At 45.6% G+C, this 20040-nt stretch overlaps 1 protein-coding gene across 3 annotated transcripts in view; it reads right to left on the bottom strand.

The window, feature by feature from the left end:
- The window catches only part of SDHA (succinate dehydrogenase complex flavoprotein subunit A), a 40938-nt gene that overhangs the window by 8256 nt on the left and 12642 nt on the right, over positions 1–20040 (bottom strand). For all 3 annotated transcript variants that reach the window (XM_016952864.4, XM_063811027.1, XM_063811026.1), the window contains exons 7-11: positions 19522–19646; positions 16876–17044; positions 15184–15379; positions 13924–14095; positions 10043–10161 (exon numbers count right to left, since the gene is read on the bottom strand). In XM_016952864.4, coding sequence (XP_016808353.4) covers positions 10043–10161; positions 13924–14095; positions 15184–15379; positions 16876–17044; positions 19522–19646 — 781 coding nt within the window. The remainder of the gene's footprint in view (positions 1–10042; positions 10162–13923; positions 14096–15183; positions 15380–16875; positions 17045–19521; positions 19647–20040) is intronic.

Genomic DNA, 20040 nt, shown 5'->3' with positions numbered 1-20040 from the left:
TTAGACCCACACACATCCTTTCCAGCGGGATACAGCCAGGGTCCAGGACGCCAAGCAGACTGCCTGTGAGGCACCATGTTCCATACAGCTCTGCGGCCAACCAGGCAGCGCTGCCTCCCCACACCCCTGGCGGGACTCCTGACGCGGGGTCTGGTGGTGAACGTGACACAAGCCAGCAGCCCTGTGGTGATACACACTAGGAGGAGCTGAGCAGAGCCCTGGTGATGGTGGTGTTGGAGCCGCACGTCTTCAAGGAGAGGGAGGGGCGTGGGTGGCTGGGGCCCTTGGCCCATCTGGCTACTGTCTTCTGCCTATCTTGTAGAAGCTCCTTGTACACTGAGTTCCTTCATAGTTTTACTGTGATGAGACACGTGCTATGCAGTGGACCTGAAGTTTACTTAGGTATGCTGGGAACTAGGCGTCAGCTTTTGCTTCCTGTGGGACAGAGAGGCACCACCTCAGTGATCCCTCCTCCTCCTTGCTTCTCCCTCTAACTGTGCTTTGCTCCACTGACCCTAATTGTCTCTTCCTCTACCAATGCACCTTCATGGTTTAATTTGGAAATTTCATCTGATTTTCCTTAGACTCATACATAATCGTAACACTGTAATGCACATCAACCTAATGATTTTTCAGGAAGAACAAATGAAAAAAATTGCATCTCAGAATCTAGTATTACATTTTTTCATGTCCATTAGCAGCCATGTTTTCATATCCTTTTTTTCGTATTTCTGGTTACATTATTTCAGGGCATTTTCAATTTTTTTTGAAATGTGAATGAGATATTTACTGATGTCTGAGCAGACTACTGCTGGCACATTGTAAAGCTACTGATTTTTAGATACAAATCTCTTATCCAGACACCTTACTACATTCTTGTTTTGTTTCTGTTAGTTTTTCAGTTTATTCCCTGGGAATTGTTTGGAAATTCTATCTGTAAATAATGGCAATTGTATCTATTCCTTTTCAGTATTTACTGCCAAGACCAGCTCGGTTGTGGAGACCCTAACCCAGTGGTGCTAGAGGAATTAAAGACACACACACAGAAATACAGCATGTGAAGTGGGAAGTCAGGGGTCTCACAGCCTTCAGAGCTGAGAGCCTCGAACAGAGATTTACCCACATATTTATTGACAGCAAGCCAGTGATAAGATTTACTAAAAGTATTCCTTACGGGGAAACAAAGGGATGGGCTCTGGCTAGTTATCTGCAGCAGGAAAATGTCCTTAAGGCACAGATCGCTCATGCTATTGTTTGTGGTTTAAGAATGCCTTAAACAGTTTTCCACCCTGGGTGGGCCAGGTGTCCCTTGCCCTCATTCCAGTAAACCGACAACCTTCCAGCGTGGGCATCATGGCCATCAAGAGCATGTCAGAGTGCTGCAGAGATTTTGTTTATGGCCAGTTTTGGGGACAGTTTATGGCCACATTGGGGGGCCTGTTCCCAACGTGTCCCCTTTATTTGTTTTGCAAAGTGATAAAAGCAAAGGCAGCTTTGTTACGGTGAGCTACTTCTTGCAGAGTCAGGATCCACATCTGCAGACTATACAAATAACACAGATTAAAAGCACAATCTTCATTGAAATCACAGAGCTTCCAAGTGTTTTTATCCATTTTAATGGATTACCAGCTGCTAATCTGTCTGCAGCTCCTTCAAGCACTCCAGTTCCTGGCATTAAGGTCAGGTGTGCTGGGATGCTTCAAATATCTGTTCTTTCAATTTTGCAATATCCAAAGACAAGTTTGTACGGTGTCCTTCTCGATGCTTTTTTATTCTTTCCCAAATTTTGATCTTATTAAGAGCTATTAACAGTTTCCACAAATCCTTATGTTTAGCTCCTACAAAGGGCCATACCATTTGAGGTTGAGGTGCCACTACACCGCCATGGTTCCAGATAATAGGAACCCTTGCCGTATTTTTTATCATTTCTACCATCTGACCATTTTGTTCAGACCAGCTGAACATAGTGTGGCCGTGGCACGCAGACAGAGAGGTGCAATTCAAGCTAAACATCCCCTTAGGGGATCAATCAATAACGATTCCATAGGAATCGTTACCAGCACCCCTGCCTGTTCTGCAATGCAATCTTCCCAAACATGTACGTTCATTTTCTCTGACTGGGTCCAATCCTGTTTACAGATAGGTTTTTGAGGGCGGTATGCCTCAATTATAGGAGCAGATTTATCATGGTAAATACTGAGATCAGAAAGCATGTGTAACTGCATCATAGAGTGATTACATCCAGGCATTCTTGCCAGCCAAGATTGATAAATATGCCCAGTAAGTATAATTGTTCTGTGTCAGCCCTTGTTGAAGGAATACTCATGGCAATGGTGATCACTGCTATCACAGCTACCATTAAATTACTCATTGTGACTGGTTGTCCCGCTTTCCTCAGGTTTTCTTCTGCTATCTGTGACAGCTTCTTGATCTGACCTCAGGTGGGTGGCTGTGTTCGACGGGTGTTGCTCATGACAGTTGGGGTCCTCCTCAGCATCAGTCTTGACATGGCTGCAACCGAGGGGTCCTCGGGATCCTCCCAGAATCTCTTCCTCAGTGTCAGCTCATAAGGTTTCAGGTGTCTTGATGGTTCGGTCCTGGAGAAACATAAGAATAACCTCTACCCCAAGTTATTATTTTACCTATTTCCCAACTTTTTGTTATCAGGTCTCTCCACCAAACCAGTTGTTCTGCTTCTGTCTTTGCAGCTGGTTTCTGTAGATGCTGTTCAGCTGCTGATAAGATCTGGCCTTTAGGCAGGCTCAAAAAATTTAAAGTTAATAATGCAATTCAATTGCATATGGGGTGTCCCGTAGTCCCTGTTTTCCCCCTTTTGCTTTTACAGCTGCTGTTTCAGGGAAAGATTCATTCTTTCCACTATGGCTTGTCCTTGAGAATTATAAGGGATACCAGTAATGTGTTTAATATTCCGTATAGAGAAAAATGTAGCTAGAGCTTGGCTAGTATAGCCTGGGGTGTTATCTGTTTTAATAGAAGCTAGAATGCCAATTACCACAAAACACTGCAAAAGGTGACGTTTAACGTAGGCAGAAGACTCTCCTGATTGGCATGTAGCCCAAAGTGAAAAGGTGTCCACACATGCATGTACATAAGCTAGTCTCCCAAACGAGGGAACATGTGTGACATCCATTTCCCAAAGAGAATTAGGTTCCAATCCTCGAGGATTAACTCCTCCTGTAAAAGATGAGGAATGCACCATTTGGCAAGTTGGGCATCGCTGGATAATAGCTTTAGCTTCTTTCTGGGTACTGCTGTATCTGCGTTTGAGACCAGAGGCATTAACACGGGTTAAATTGTGAAAGTGTCTAGCATTAGATATTGCAGTAGCAACTAGGCGATCAGCCATTTGATTCCCTGCAGTCAAAGGTCCTGGAAGAGGTGTATGAGCCCTAATGTGAGTGATGTAAAAAGGGTGCATTCTACTCCTAACTGCTGTTTGCAATTGCAGAAATAAAGTCATCAGTTGTTCATCTGTATGAAATCGTAACTCAGCATTTTCAATTAATTGTGTGGAATGAACCACGTATGAAGAACCAGAAATCACATTAATAGGCATATTAAAAGCAGTCAATACCTCAATTACAGCTACAAGCTCCGCTTTTTGAGCTGAAGCATAGGGTGTCTAGAAAACTTTACCTTTCGAGCCAGAGTAAGAAGCTTTACCATTACTAGACCCATCTGTAAAAACATTCTCTGCACCTTCATTTGGTTTAAATTTAGTTATTTTAGGAAGAATCCAATTAGTTAATTTCAAAAATTGAAACAGTTTCATTTTAGGAAAATGATTATCAAGAATACCCACAAAGTCAGCTAAATGGGTTTGCCAAGTAAGACTATTTAAAAAATCTTGCTGTATTTGTGCCTTCGTGAGAGGGACAATTTTTTCAGGATCATATCCATGTAATTTAACAATCCGAGTTCTCCCATTTCCTATCATAGTAGCAATTTGATCCAAATAAGGAGTTAGAGTCCATGAATTAGTATGTGGAAGAAAAAGCCATTCTACAAGATCTTGCTCTTGAACAATAACACCAGTAGCTGAATGTGGAGTTGGAAAAATTAGCAAATCTAGAGCCTTCTCTAGAGTCCATGAATTAGTATGTGGAAGAAAAAGCCATTCTACAAAATCTTGCTCTTGAACAATAACACCAGTAGGTGAATGTGGAGTTGGAAAAATTAGCAAATCTAGAGCCTTCTCTGGAACTATTCTATTTACTTGGGCTTTATGGCCTTGCTTTTCGATCAGCTGCAGCTCGAGTCTTCTCTGGATCTATTCTATTGATTTGAGCTTTACGGCCTTGCGTTTCGATCAGCTGCAGCTCGAGTCTTCTCTGGATCGATTCTATTTACTTGGGCTTTACGGCCTTGCTTTTCGATCAGCTGCAGCTTGAGTCTTCTCTGCATCGATTCTATTTATTTGGGCTTTATGGCCTTGCTTTTCGATTGGCTGCAGCTTGAGTCTTTTCTGGATCTGTTCCATTTATTTGGGCTTTATGGCCTTGCTTTTCGATCGGCTGCAGCTCGAGTCTTCTCTGGATCTGTTCTATTTATTTGGGCTTTATGGACTTGCTTTTCGATCAGCTGAGGCGCTCCCTTAGTTTCTTTTGTTAATTGCTGAGGGCTAGTGAGACCAGGATCTCCTCTAAGGATAGAAAATAGATTACTCATGGCATAGGTAGGAATGCCTAGAGCAGGGTGTATCCAGTTAATGTCCCTAGTAATTTTTGAAAGTCTCATTTAATGTTTTCAATTGATCCCTACGTATGGCTACTTTCTGTAGAACAATGGTAATGTCATTTACTAAGGTACCCAAGTAGGAGTAAAGAGTAGTAATCTGGATTTTGTTAGGAGCTATAATTAAACCAGCACCAGAAACTGAATTTTGCAAATGATCATAACATTGGAGTAATATTTCTCAAGTAGGGGCAGCACAAAGTATATCATCCATATAATGAATAATGTAACACTGTGAAAACGTTTTATGAGTAGGTTCAATTGCTTGCCCTACACAAGTCTGGCAAATCATTGGACTGTTTAACATGCCTTGTCGCAACACTTTCCAATGAAAACGCTTAGCAGGCTGCAGGTTGTTTACTGCAGGAATTGTAAATGCAAACCATTCACAGTCTTGCTCAGCTAAGGGGATAGTAAAGAAACAGTCTTTTAAATCTATGACTATTAAAGGCCAATTTTTTGGAATCATAGGAGAAGGCAATCCTGGCTGTAATGTCCCCGTAGGTTGTATAACTGAATTAACGGCTCCTAAGTCAGTTAACATTCTCCATTTACCTGATTTTTTCTTAAGTAAGAAAACCGAAGAATTACAAGGGGAAAATGTTGGAGCTATGTGTCCCTTTTCTAATTGTTCATTAACTAAGTCCTCTAAAGCCTCCAGTTTCTCTTTACTCAGCGGCCATTGTTCCATCCAAATTGGCTTATATGTTAACTAACCATTTTAAAGGTATAGGTTCTGGAAGCTTAACAATGGCCACCATCAAAAATAATATTCTAAACCTTGGCAGGAACTTTTGTCTTTCCACTTGAAGCACTTCTTTCAAACCCTGCAAATTTTTTCCTAGTCCCATACCAGGAACATACCCCATTTCATGCATATGTTGACTTTGAGGGCTATATAATTGCTCTGGAATTAGAACTTGTGCTCCCCATCGTTGTAATAAATCTCTTCCCCATAAATTTATAGGTACAGAAGTTATCATTGAATAGTCCCAGGTTGTCCATTGGGCCCTTCACAATGGAAATATAACACTTTGATATACTTCAGGGGCTTTACCAACTCCAACTATGTTAAATTGAGCAGGTTGAATTGGCCACACGGACGGCCAGTGCTGTAGAGAAATGACTAAAATGTCTGCTCCTGCATCTACCAAACCTTTAAATTTCTTTCCCTGAATAGTTATTTCACAGGTAGGACATTTATCAGTAATTTGATTCACCCAATAAGCTGCTTTGCCTTGTTTATTTGTGCTTCCATATCCTTTTGTTCGTTTAATTTCACTTTTTCCCATTTCCACATACGGCACACTCAGGACCTGTGCTATGTGCTCTCCTGGCTCTGCTTTCCAGGGAACAGAAGTAGATATAACAATTTGAATTTCCCCATTGTAATCTGAATCAATGACTCCTCTATGTATTTGTACCCTTTTTAAATTTAAACTAGACCTGCCTAGGAGTAATCCTATCGTCCCTGCTTGCAAGGGTCCACAGACTCCTGTTGGGACCTTTCGCGGGGGTTCCCCAAGCAGAAGACTCACAGCTACTGTGCAGCATAAATCTACTGTGGCACTACTGGCTGTGGCGGGGAACAGACATTGTACAGGGGTGAGGGAGTGGCCTGAGCCGGAAATGCCCCGGTTTGGAACGGGACCCAGGACGGGCCCCTCATGGCATTTCCCAAAATGGGGCTCCCATCTTTATCAAACTTAGAGTGACACTGATTATCCCAAAGTTTTCCTTTTTTACATTTTGGACATATTTCAGGCTTAGCAGTTTTCTTTCTTCCCCCATCTGGCACCCTCACTTGCTGATTTTTTTCTACATTCTTTTTTAGTATGACCATGCTTCCCACAGTTAAAACAACCTCCAGGAAACGGAGTATTTCCTTTACTCACTTTCAGTCCTGCCATAGCTTGTGCCAACAAAGTCACTTTATGCAGAGTACCTCCGATACCATCACAGGCCTTGATATAATCAACTAAGTGTGCTTTCCCTCTGATAGGTCACAGAGCAGCCTGGCAATCGGGATTAGCATTGTCGAAAGCTGATAACTGCAGCACTATATCCTGAGCAGCCGAATCTGCGATCACCTTTTTAAGAGACTCCTGTAACCGAGCTATAAAATCAGCGTACGGTTCTTTTGGTCCCTGTTTTACTGCACTAAAGGAAGGGTATTGTTCTCCACCTGAAGTGATTTTTTCCCAAGCTCTAATGCACACTCCTCTAAGCTGTTCTCCAGCATCATCCTGCACGACCACTTGTGCATCTAAACCAGTCCAGCTGCTGACCCCCAAAAGCTGGTCTGCAGTTATATTAATTTGAGGTTGGGCCTGGGCGCTGCAAGTAGGCTGAATGGAAGCTACAACTGCCCACCAAGTTTTAAATTGTAAGAACTGAGCAGGAGTTAGACAAGCTCAAGTAAGAGCGTCCAAGTCAGTAGGAATCATCCGACTGGAAACAACAACATTCTTTAACAGTCCTGTTACAAAAGGAGAACCTGGTCCATACTGATTGATAGCGTGTTTAAACTCCTTAAGTAATTTAAAGGGAAAAGGCTCAAATGTAGCTGTAATATTTCCCTGTTGATCTGTGGGGTGTATTCTAACAGGGAACTGCCAAGCCTCTAAATCACCCTCTCGTCTAGCTTGCTGAATTCCTGCCTGAATAGAACTGAGAGGGGTCGCTCAAGGTGCTGCTCGGACAGTCACTGGAGCAACTACTTTTTGCCCACTGTCCTCTGGAAATGAAAGATCTGGAGGGTCAGGCCACTCTTTTTCTTCAAAATAAGGAGGGGGTGCAGAAGGGTAGGGATGAACCTCTCCCTCCTTTGCCGCTTTAGCTTTAGTTGGCAAACAAACCTGCTCTGTAATTTCTTCTGTTACTTCATTATAATCTCCTTCCCCCTTATTATTAGCGTGAAAAGGTTCCAAGGTGGAACGAACCAGAGCCCACACGTGTCCCATTGTTACCCTGATGCTTCTGAGCTACCCGTCTTACTCACCACAGGGACTGCGTAAGAGTACTCAGGTGTCCTCCAGCTTAGTTCCATGTTCTCCATCGCTCCGGTGACCCTTCGACCTGGATTCGAGCCCCCATATATGGGTGCCATTTGCCGAGACCAGCTCGGTCATGGAGACCCTAACCCAGTGGTGCTAGAGGAATTAAAGACACACACACAGAAATATAGTGTGTGGAGTGGGAAATCAGGGGTCTCACAGCCTTCCGAGTTGAGAGCCTTGAACAGAGATTTACCCACATATTTATTGAGAGCAAGCCAGTCATAAGATTTACTAAAAGTATTCCTTACGGGAAACAAAGGTATGGGCTCTGGCTAGTTATCTGCAGCAGGAACATGTCCTTAAGGCACAGATCGCTCATGCTATTGTTTGTGGTTTAAGAATGCCTTAAGTGGTTTTCCACCCTGGGTGGGCCAGGTGTCCCTTGCCCTCATTCTGGTAAACCAACAGCCTTCTAGCGTGGGCGTCATGGCCATCAAGAGCATGTCACAGTGCTGCAGAGATTTTGTTTATGGTCAGTTTTGGGCCACATTTGGGGGCCTGTTCCCAAAAATTTACCTCATTTCTTTTTTTTGCTTCTTACTATTAATAGCCAGAGTCAGCAGAAAAATCCCTTCCCCAACGGAACGCATTTCCATGAGCAGAGGAAGCTCTGTTTGTTCAGTGCTGACTCCAGCATCTCATGGAGCCTGGGATACAGCAGGCACCAAGACACACCATGTTTGGTGGGAATGCTTCTAGTATTCTCACTTTAAACTATCTCATGGATTTGCCATTTCTATATCCGAAGGCATGTTCCCATTCTCTAATGCAATGGTTCCTTCTTTCCCAGCTGGCCTCCAACGCTACAATAGTACTGCAGGGCATCACTCAGCCTTCTGTGCCTTAGTCACGCTGTTCTTCTCACCATTCCACAAAGCCTCCCTGAAGCCCAGCTTCACTTGAAGACTGAAGGGCACAGGCCTCTGAAAATGTCAGCAGGGAACCTGTTCTCCTGTGTCTAACACCACACAGGTGTTAGACACCTATTTCAGAATAGGACTAAAGCAATGGACTTTTTAGAAAATACACAGAAATTCTTGCAAATAGTAGGCAAGAGATCTCATTCATGGACAAGAATCCTTGTTATTAGAGGAATTCAGTTTCTTAGACTGACCATGTATCAGGTTCTCCACGGCCCCGTGGCTAATGGCTGCCATACTGGATGGCAAACACTCGGAACATTTCCATCATCACAGATGGTCCTACTGGACCGACTCCCAGCAGCACAGGCCACAGATCAGTTTCCACCCGCCGCCCACTCTCCCTCTCTTCCGAGTATATTTAGGGCCAGCAACAGGTCCAGGTTAAAGACATTTCCGAGCTGCTGGAAGCCAGGCATCATGACATGATCAATATCTGGGCCTGAGATGTAAGCACCAGTGTTGTGTTGAACTCCAGGAAACCTGTTAAGAGAAAGCTGCCCTCCTGGGGACTGAGTTTCTCTGGCGGTCCTGCAGTTCCCTCTCCTCCACGCTGTGACTCATCCATGACAGCCAGCAATGGTCAGGTCACGGAGGTCACACCCAAGCACACACGAGTGAACCACAGAAGGCTGTCCTGGATGCCAAGCAGTCACTAATTCTGCCCTAGCCTGCTGACCTTCTATGTGGAAAAGAAGTGCACTTCTGTATAGTTCAGGCCTCCTGGTCTCTTTCATATTCTTGATACGGTGAGGAGTACGTCTTACCGCTGTTTACCTCCAGATACTGGTGCAGCCTTGTGTATTTATCGCAGCACTAGTCACAACAGCAAAGTCATGGAATCAACCTAAGTGCCCATCAACGGACGACTGGATGAAGAAAATTTGGTACATATATACCATGAAATACTACTCGGCCATAAAAAAAGAACGCAATCATGTCTTCTGCAGCCACACGGATGGAACAGGAGGTCACTATCCTAAGTGAAGTGACTCAGAAGGTCAAGTGTCACACATTCTCACTTGGAAACAGGAGCTGAACGGTGAGTACACATGGACACATGGAGTGGAGTAGCAGAGACTGGGGGCTCCAAAAAGCAGGAGGGGTGGGGTTGAACAATTATCTACTGGGTACAACACACACGACTTGGGTGACAGGTACATGAAAAGCCCAGACTCCACCACCTCCCAGTACATCCACACAAAACTGCACCTGCATCCCCCTAGATCTAGTTTTAAGAAAACAAAACCAGTGCAGGGCCAGGTATGCAGCCTTCCTGCTCACTCCAGAGCGAGTCCAGGCTCTTACCTTCTGCATGCTGAGTCGCAGTTCCGATGTTCTTATGCTTCCATCAGCAAATCTCAATTTGTCAAGATTCATGACAGATTCTTCCCCAGCGTTTGGTTTAATTGGAGGGACTTTATCTCCTAAAACAAAAAAAAGCTAGAATTTAACTTTTGAAAACCGTTTTAAAAAACCAAATGGATTTAGAATGACACACAAACATGTAGCACAGCCACTCAAGGAGCTTGGAAACTGTGTAAGTCTCCTGAGCTAACACACTGCCAGCCCACCCTACAGCTGAGGCCATCTGTTGAGTTGGGGCCAATTTTAAAGAACATAAAGGCAAAATTGTTGGCACACAGTAGATATCTATTAAGGGATCTTAGAGTGAATAAACTAGAAATCATCTCTAAAATTAAAAAATTAAATGTAGGCCGGGTGCGGTGGCTCACGCCTGTAATCCCAGCACTTTACGAGGCCAAGGTAGGTGGATCACTTGAGGTCAGGAATTCAAGAGCAGCCTGGCCAACGTGGCAAAACCTCGTTTCACTAAAAACACAAAAATTATCTGGGTATGGTGGCACGCGTCTATAATCCCAGCTACTCGGGAGGCTGAGGCATGAGAACTGCTTGAACCCTAAAGGTGGAGGTTGCAGTGAGCCGAGATCGCGCCACTGCACTCCAGCCTGGGCAACAGAGCGAGACCCTGTCTTAAAAAAAAAAAAAAAATTAAATGTATACAAATTTATATATATTAAGTGTATATAAATGTCACTCCACTAACGGAAAAAAGAGACACCTTCCAGATGGTGGTCCCAAGGGGCCGGCCACCCTTCACATCAGCGGGGGGAAGGTGGCTGCTGTGTGCTTGAAAGTCACCTGTTGATTTGGACTCTTATGTGCTCTCACCTATACTTCAAGATTAGCAATTTTTTTTTTTTTTTGAGATGGAATTTTGTTCTGTAGCCCAGGTTGGAGTGCAGTCAGTGGCACCATCTCAGCTCACTGCAACCTCCATCTCCGGGTTCAAGCAAGCCTCCTGCCTCAGCCTCCAGAGTAGCTGGGACTACAGGAGTATGCCACCATACCTGGCTAATTTTTTGTATTTTCAGTAGAGATAGGTTTCACCATGTTGGCCAGTCTAGAACTCCTGACCTCAGGTGAGCCACCTGCCTTGGATTCCCAAAGTGCTGGGATCACATGTGTGAGCCACTGCACACAGCCAAGATTTGCAACTCTTGTGTTTCTATGATGTCTTGAAAAAAGTTTTTAAGTTTTTTTTTATAACGTTATATATATTTTCTTCAACAGGTAATACATGCAGGAGGTAGGATGTATGAAATGCAGGAGTCAAACAGGCCCCACCCCGCCCACCACCTCTCCCCGGGCCCAGGCTGTGGGTCTCTTGAGGGTCTGCTCAAATGCTTCTAGGCTTGCTGGTGTTTCTTTTCCTTTTGATAATAATGCTTTAAAAATTGATCATTCAGTAAAATTGACTTTTTTCTTTAGGTGGACAGTTCTACAATTTACTTTTTCTTTTTTTTGAGACGGTATCTCCTCCCTCTCTTGCCCAGGCTCGAGTACAGTGGTGTGATCTCGGCTCACTGCAACCTCTGCCTTCCAGGCTCCAGCAATCCTCCAACCTCAGCCTCCCAAGTAGCTGGGACTACTACACAGGTGTGAGCCACCATGCCCAGCTAATTTTTGTATTTTTGGTAGAGACGGGGTTTCACCACGTTGCCCAAGCTGGTCTCAAACTCCTGAGCTCAAGCAATCTGCCTGCCTCGGCCTCCCAAAGCGGTGGGATTATAGGCGTGAGCCACCGCACCCAGCCTCAGTTCTACCAATTTTAACACATGTATAGGCGCATGTAACCACTTCGGGAGGCTGAGACAGGAGGAACACTTGAGGCCAGGAGTTCAAGCCCATCCTGGGCAACACAGGGAGACCCTGTCCCTACAAAACATTTTTAAAAATTAGCCAGGTGTGGTGGTGTGCACCTGATCGTACCACTGCACTCCAGCCTGGGCGACAGAGGGAGACTATCTCTTAAAAAAAAAAAAAAAAAATACATGTGTATATATATGTATATTTTTTTGCAGGGGGTTTGGGGGAGAATAGTGATGCTACAAGCATTTTTTCTTTCCTTTTCATTTTTGAAAACTAAAGCATAAAGATACAGTAAAATAAACTCATCATTTTTAGTGTAGGGTTTTTCAAATTTTGACACACAGAGTTGTGTCTGTATCAGCACAATCAGGAAACAGCCTCTGGCAACCAGCAATCCCTTTTCTTCCCTAGATGTGCCTTTTCCAGAATGTCGTATCAACAGAACCACAGGCGTGCAGCCTTTTGAGTCTGACTCCACAGCATTCTGGTGAGATGCTGCATGCGTGAGTGGTTTCTCAGATGTAAAGTATAGGGTATTCTTACAAAATGTTCTTTTTTGCATTTTCAAAGAAAGAGCAGCTCAAAATTTCTACATTGCTCTGAGAGAAGTGGTATCAGTCCTCACTGCGATGAAGTGCAGGGCTATGGAGTGAGACAACACAACCTGTGGCGTCAGGAACGATGGACCTGAACTCCGCCTTTGCCGATGATCAGCAACGGCTGGGGATGAGACGCCAGCTCTGCGTGTGCTGGCCTCCCGAGCGGTGGTGAGATCCAGAGACAGAGTGTCTGAAGTAAGCTACCCTTTTAATACTATCTGCACCTTTCTAACTACAGATACAAAAGGGGGCATGTTTATAAGTTATGGCCATGCTAGTTTTTATTTCACTTGAGTCCATACAAAAAGCACCTGTTTTATAAAAACAGCAGAAATGATGCTAACAGTTAACACCAGAGAAAGCTAACGGGAAGAACGTGGGCCTGGGGTCCCACCATCCTTGCCACGCAAACATCCACCAGTGCCTCATCCACCTCACACTGTTCTGAGCACACGAGGCTGGATAACCACCGTGAAGATCTCTGGAGGTGGGAGCGATGCTCACTGCCCCGTTCTTAGTGCACGTAAGACTCACACTCCCACACGTGGTATTTCCTTTACTGCACATTATTTGACGCTATCATGAAAAGAAAACCAGCAAGTGAAATCCAATCTGTCCGTAAAGGGTGGGAATCCTGTTCACTGTAAGTCATCCCGTCTCCTCTAATAGAGGCTAGCTGTACTTTGTTTTTAGAATGGCCTAAACTACTTTTCTAAGTACCAAGAAGTTACATATTCATTCATGCCAACTACTTAAAATATTTCACTGCAAATAAGTGATTTTTATCAGGCAAGTAATATGTAATGATTCCCCTAAAAATAACAACTTTCTAATAGTGCTTTTTCTAAACAGAACATAATGACTGCAAAATAATTTAAAAAAAATGTAACCCCAAAAATGTCACCTTAACTGTTAAGATCCCCAACCAGCCTCTATCTATTCTCAACATTACCACCATATAATTTCTGGATTTCTCAGTTTAATCACTTCTGGGGGAAAAACCCAGACTACCTCTATATGATCACTAACTAAGCAAATTTCCAGTAACAAGTCAAGGCTTTGTAACCTGGCTGGGTGCAGTGGCTCATGCCTGTAATCCCGATACTTTGGGAAGCTGAGGCAGGACTGTTTGAGTCTAGGAGTTCAAGACCAGCCTGGACAATATTGTGAGACCCTGTCTCTACAAAATAAATTTTTGTTAAATTAGCCGGGTGTGGTGGTGCACATCTGTAGTCCCAGCTACTTGGGACTCTGAAGGTTGAGGTGTTGAAGACCGCTTGAGCCCGGGAGGTTGAGGCTGCTATGACTGTGCCACTGCACTCCAGCCTGGGCTGACCCTTTCTCAAAAAAAAGAAAAAAGACTTTCTAACTTCCTGCGCCTTCTCAAATAGTCTGGCTCCTGAAGAAAACACTTACCAGGCCTGCATGACTCTTCGATGCTCAGGGCACATGCCCGACCAAAGACAACCAGGTCCAAGAGCGAGTTTGCCCCAAGGCGGTTGGCACCATGTACCGAGGCACAGGCGGCCTCCCCACAGGCGTACAGGCCGGGCACAATCTGATCCTGGCCATTCACGTGCCTCAGGACCTGTGGAAAGGAAGATTTCAGGTGAAATGTCAAGGTGCCCATGCCTCCACCAGCCCACCTTCCCCAACAGGGTGTCTGTGCTGCAGGTCAGAGAGAGAGGGAAGTAGGCCCGGCGTGGTGGCTCACGCCTGTAATCTCAGCACTTTGGGAGGCTGAGGCGGGTGATCACCTGAGGTCAGGGGTTCAAGACCTGTCTGGCTAACATGGTGAAACCCCATCTCTACTAAAAATACAAAAATTAGCAGGGCATAATGGCGGGTGCCTGTAATCCCAACTACTAGGGAGGCTGAGGCGGAAAAATCACTTGAACCTGGGAGGCAGAGGTTGCAGTGAGCCGAGATCGCACCACTGCTCTCCAGCCGAAGCAACAGAGTGAGACTGCATCTCCAAGAAAAAAAAAGAGGGAAGTAAAGACCGTATCTAAGAGGGAAGTAAGGACCATAGCTACTCTTCTTCAGAGGGAAGCTTCCGAAGGTATCCCCCAGTTTCCCCTCTGCCCCTGAGCACCTGCTGTTACAAGCAGGTCAGAGGACCTCCAATGTCAGCATCTGCGACTGTCCCCCGTGTCCCATGTTCCCGGGGCCCTCACCACCTGTGCTCCGGCTCAGACCCAGGAGCACGGCAGGTGGAGAAACATCAGCAGGGGAGACTGATGTTCCAGACTGTTCTACCCCGTTCACCTCTTCGTCTATGCAGGGAGAGCAACAGCTTCCACCCACCTCGCCCAACAAGGAGCCTAAGTGACTGACAAGCTCTGTGTGAACCACAAACCACTCAAAGGAATGAATTATAAAGATCCCTCGATGTGTAAGATCATTAGAAATAACACAAGATCATATAGGAAAGTAATTACAAAATGGAAAAAGCTGCAAATGATGTATCTCTGACAATTTACTGAGGAGGAATAAATTATTAAGCCCCCTCCATCCTCCGGTAATAGAAATTTAAAGTGCAATCTAGAAAACAATACAGTACTTTCTTGAAGGAAACATCTGTCTTTTCCTGTAAGATCTAAAGAGACAACTGCGAGGTGGGCCCCGTCATCCCAGCCTTCTTTCCAGCTGTGGGGGAGGAGCCAGCACCATCACCTGCCCCTTGTAGTTGGTGGGAATGCCGCCCATGTTATAATGCACGGTGGGGAGGACAGGGATCGGCTCCTTCGTGACGTCCACGCCAGCGAAGATCATGGCTGTCTCTGAAATGCCAGGCAGGCGCGTGGCCAGCTGCTCTGGAGGTAGGTGGTGCAGCTGCAGGTAGACGTGATCTTTCTCAGGGCCACAGCCTCTGGTAAGACAGAACACCATCACATACGGCAGAGAACGGCAACGGCAGGAGACCTGAGAATACATCATCTTGGAAGTGTGTGAGTTTCAACATGTTTTGATACTGAGGAAAATCTCCCCTCATGTATGGTCACCCTCTCATCAAATCTTTTCTAAGCATCTACTGTGTGCCAGGGACAATCCCAGGTGCTGGGACACAGCTGAGAACCAGAACAAAAACTCTGCCCTCACTAAACTCACGCTCGTCTCAGGGATCACAGCCTGCTGCAGCTGTCCTTGGTAAGTGCATTAGAAAGGCCTCTATGCCAAATACAGTCGTCCCTGCGTATCCGTGGCAGGTTGGGTCCAGGACCCCCACGGATACCAAAATCCGTGGATGCTCAAGTCCCTAATATAAAATGGGAGAGTATTTGCATATAACCTATGCACATCCTCCTCTATACTTTAAATCATCCTCATTTCAAGTTTTACGTTTAAGTTTTACGGCAACTCCAGGATGACTCATAGTACCTAATACAATGTAAATGCTACGTAAATAGCTGTTACACTGTATTGTTAAGGGAACAATGACAAGGAAAAAAAGTCTGCATATTTGTAAGGATGCAATTTTATTTTCAATACATAGTTGGCTGAAACCACACATGTGGAACCGATGGGTACGGAGGGCCACCATATTCCAAAAAACCATTTGACTTCTCTGTTTTGTTTTTTTTTTTTTTTTTTGAGACAGAGTGTTGCTCTGTCGCCCAGGCTGGAGTGCAGTGGTGTGATCTCAGCTCACTGCAAGCTCCGCCTCCCAGGTTCACGCCATTCTCCTGCCTCAGCCTCCCGAGTAGCTGGGACTACAGGCACCTGCCCCCATGCCCGGCTAATTTTTTGTATTTTTAGTAGAGACAGGGTTTCACCGTGTTAGCCAGGATGGTCTCGATCTCCTGACCTCCTGATCCACCCGCTTCAGCCTCCCAAAGTGCTGGGATTACAGGCGTGAGCCACTGCGCCCCACCTGACTTCTCTGTTTTTTTAAATTTAAAAATGTAAAACCTCTAAAGGCCATACCAGCAGATATTTAGCAAGTGTCATTACATTAAAGAATACGGTCAGGCAATGAAAGAGCTGCAAATTGTTTTACTGAAAGCCAAATAACCCACACACTTTGAAAGCTGCCAAAAAACATCTGTGGGTATCAGACACAACACCCAAGGCTCACATGCTGACTTCAGGTTGGGTGTGTGTCTCTCTCTCCCATACTCCATCACATACTCACACACACTAAGAGAAACTCTGTTTCACAGATTTGAGAAAGAAACTGGCTAAAATTTTCAAAATGTAGGTCTTTAGAAAAATATCACAGACTAACAGACGCCTGCCGGCAGCTGAGAGAGGTGGCTGTGCACATGCACCTGCACACGAAGGTGAGGGCGAGCGGTGCTAAAACTCACAGAAGCAATCCCGGCCCGTGTGCCCGCTCAGACAGTGCTGGTGGTAAATCACACGCACCTTCCTTCTCGGATCTCCAGAGTCATCGACCGAGACACCACATCTCTAGACGCCAGGTCCTTCGCGACAGGGGCGTATCGCTCCATAAACCTTTCGCCTTGACTGTTAATGAGAATGCCTCCCTCTCCACGACATCCTTCCGTAATGAGACAACCAGCACCATATATGCCTGCCAAAAACCACACATATTTACTACCTAACAATTGCTAGATCTCTATTTCAAATGCATTATTTTTTTCAAGATATTTTTTGGGGGAAAGAGGAAAAAGATAAGCAGAAGGCATTATATGCAAAACTGCACAGCAAGACAGTTAAGATACAGTAGAAAGTCTGGATAACAAAAAGCACTGACAAGGCTGACAGCTGCAGCAGAGGCTGGGGCAGAGCGGCGTCCCCAGCGAGGAGAAAGGCCGGCCCACAGACCTCTGGCCAATATTCTGATTACAGCCCAGCGTACATTGGATGCCTCAAATTTTGTTTTAATTTTTGAACATTCTTTTGCACTATGATACTGTGGTGACTAGTTAAGAATACTAGCTTGAAGAATTCATATCTAAATTATCCAAACAGTGGCAAGGACAGTAATAATGATTATTTTAGTTAATCTTTACACTGCACTTGCTATGGGCAGTTCTAGCTGCTTTCCACATATTAAACTCATTTAAGTCTTACAACAACTCTGGGTAGTACGACCCCCTTTCTCAGTGACAAGCAAATTAACACTTGGTAACATCCAGTCATGCAGCTGAGGACAGAGCTCAAACCCAAACCTGGGTAGTCCGGTGGTCTGTGCTCCAAACAGCGGCTCTGTGACTCCTCAGCGCGATGAGAAACAGGGCATGCCAAGCTCTCGAATTTTAACAAAGGAGATCAAAAACCCTAAACTAAATGTATTTCGAAAGCTACAATTTTTATTAGTATACAAAAAGGGCAATCTTGCTTTTAAAAAAAGAATGTGATTCTTGCCTGTCTTTTGATTTTCTAAGTTTCAATGCTCTTTTTTCTGTGGTTACTTCTCACATACTGAAGACAAAGCATGAGAAGTGGAGCTCTAAGCAAATTACAGAGGGAATTCAGGGGCTCAGTGACATTTTATTCATTAAAAACAGTAATAAAAAATACAACAGGCCGGGTGCAGTGGCTCATGGCTATAATCCCAGGACCCTGAGGGGCCGAGGCAGGAGGATGGCCTAAGCCCTGGAGTTTGAGACCAGCCTGGGCAAAACGGTGACATCCCGTCTCTACCAAAAACGAAAAAACCCTCGAAAATTAGCTGGGCATGGTAACACATGCCTGTAGTCCCAGCTGTTTGGGAGGCTGAGGTGGAAGGATCGTTTGAGCCTGGGAGACAAAGGCTGCAGTGAGTCAAGATTGCTCCACTGCACTCCAGCCTGGGCAACAGAGCAAGACCCCATCTCTAAACAAATAAAAAAAAAAAACCTACAACAAATTCATTTCTTATTTTCATCCCTTCCAGGGATCAGAAAGCTGACACTGACAGAGAAAGAGAAGACACAGGTCTGGTTCTTTGGCACCACTTCAGGGGTCTCCATCGTACACAGGTCAGAAAAGCAACCCAGAAAAGTCCAGGACGAGTCACCTCAAACAAGAGGCACATGTGTGTGTGTCTGTCTCTGACTCATTTTGAAGAACCTCCTCCAAACTCAAGACTTCAACTGTCATTTCTCAGTTAATGTCTCCGAATTGCACATTCGTAACCTCAACCGTCAGACGTCCCCAAGACGAGCTCATCTTCCCCACGACAAGCTCCCTCAGTGGTCACGTGGGCTGAGCCCAGCGCCCAACGTCACATGGGGTTCTGTCACGGCTGCGTCCTAACTTTACATCCCATTGTCACGGAAGCTCCATGTTCTCCTACAAAGCTGAAGTCTGCCTGTGCTGCTTCTCGGTTCCACGGCATTCTCCCAGCTCTCAGAATGTTCACTCAGTAAACCCTGGTGGAGACCCTACCATGTGCTGGGCATGGAGCACCACAGCTAATGAGAAGACCTGCCTGCCCGAGGAGCTGACGACCTCGTTGCGAAGAGGGACACTGAACAATCCCTGCTTTACTTTTTTTTTTTTTTTGAGACGGAGTCTTACTCTGTTGCCCAGGCTGGAGTGCAGTGGCGCGATCTCGGCTCACTGCAACCTCTGCCTCCCAGGTTCAAGCATTCCTCCCACCCCAGCCTCCCAAGTACCTGGGATTACAGGTACACGCCATCACGCCCAGCTGATTTTTGTATTTTTAGTAGAGACGAGGTGTCACCATATTGGTCAGGCTGGTCTCGAACTCCTGACCTCAGGTGATCCGCCCGCCTTGGCCTCCTAAAGTGCTGGGACTACAGGAGTGAGCCACTGTGCTCGGCCTCAATCCCTGCTTTACTGCTGGCTTAAGTATCACCAAGGCAGGGTTTAGCGCTCTTGAGAAATACATGAGACGGTGGCCCAACTGCCTTAGGGAAAGGGGAGTGTGGGAAAAGTCTCCTTAAGTAAATGACATTGAAGTTAGGACCTGAGAGCTGAGGAAGCTGATCTTCAAAACCATGTTATTACATAAAACTATGGAAGAGCAATGAGTAGGCATCACATGCTTACAAGACACACACGAGCCAAACGCCTGCCGGGCAAGGCGTCCTGCCCTACCTGTGGGGTGGAACTGAACAAACTCGAGGTCCTGGCAAGGAAGGCCTGCCCTGGTGATCATGGCCGTGCCGTCGCCAGTGCTGGTGTGGGCAGACGTGCAGCTGAAGTAGGTGCGCCCGTAGCCTCTGGAAACAACAGAGAGCAGTGACTGCACACAGCGGCCCACATCTGGACCTCCTATCTGGTGAGATCACAGAATGGACACGGCAGCCCCCAGCACCGTCTTCTCAGTGCTGTGCACACACAACCCCCTACTCACACACACTCCACACATATCACTAGGGGCCACGCCAGTGGTGCTGCTACCCTGCACAGGTAGGATAGAAGCCTGGGATCAGAGAAAGGACTTCCATTTGTATTTTATTTTATTTATTTATTTTGAGATAGGATCTAACTCTGTTGCCCAGGCTGGAGTACAGTGGTGCGATCTCGGCTCACAGCAACCTCCAGCTCCCAGGTTCAAGTGATTCTTCCGCCTCAGCCTCCTGAGTAGCTGGGATTACAGTGTGCACCACCACG

Source organism: Pan troglodytes, chromosome 4 (genome assembly GCF_028858775.2).
Source record: "Pan troglodytes isolate AG18354 chromosome 4, NHGRI_mPanTro3-v2.0_pri, whole genome shotgun sequence".
Classification (NCBI taxonomy): domain Eukaryota; kingdom Metazoa; phylum Chordata; class Mammalia; order Primates; family Hominidae; genus Pan; species Pan troglodytes.
The sequence above is the reverse complement of the archived record's forward strand: the minus strand, read 5'-3'. Positions and strand labels throughout refer to the sequence as shown.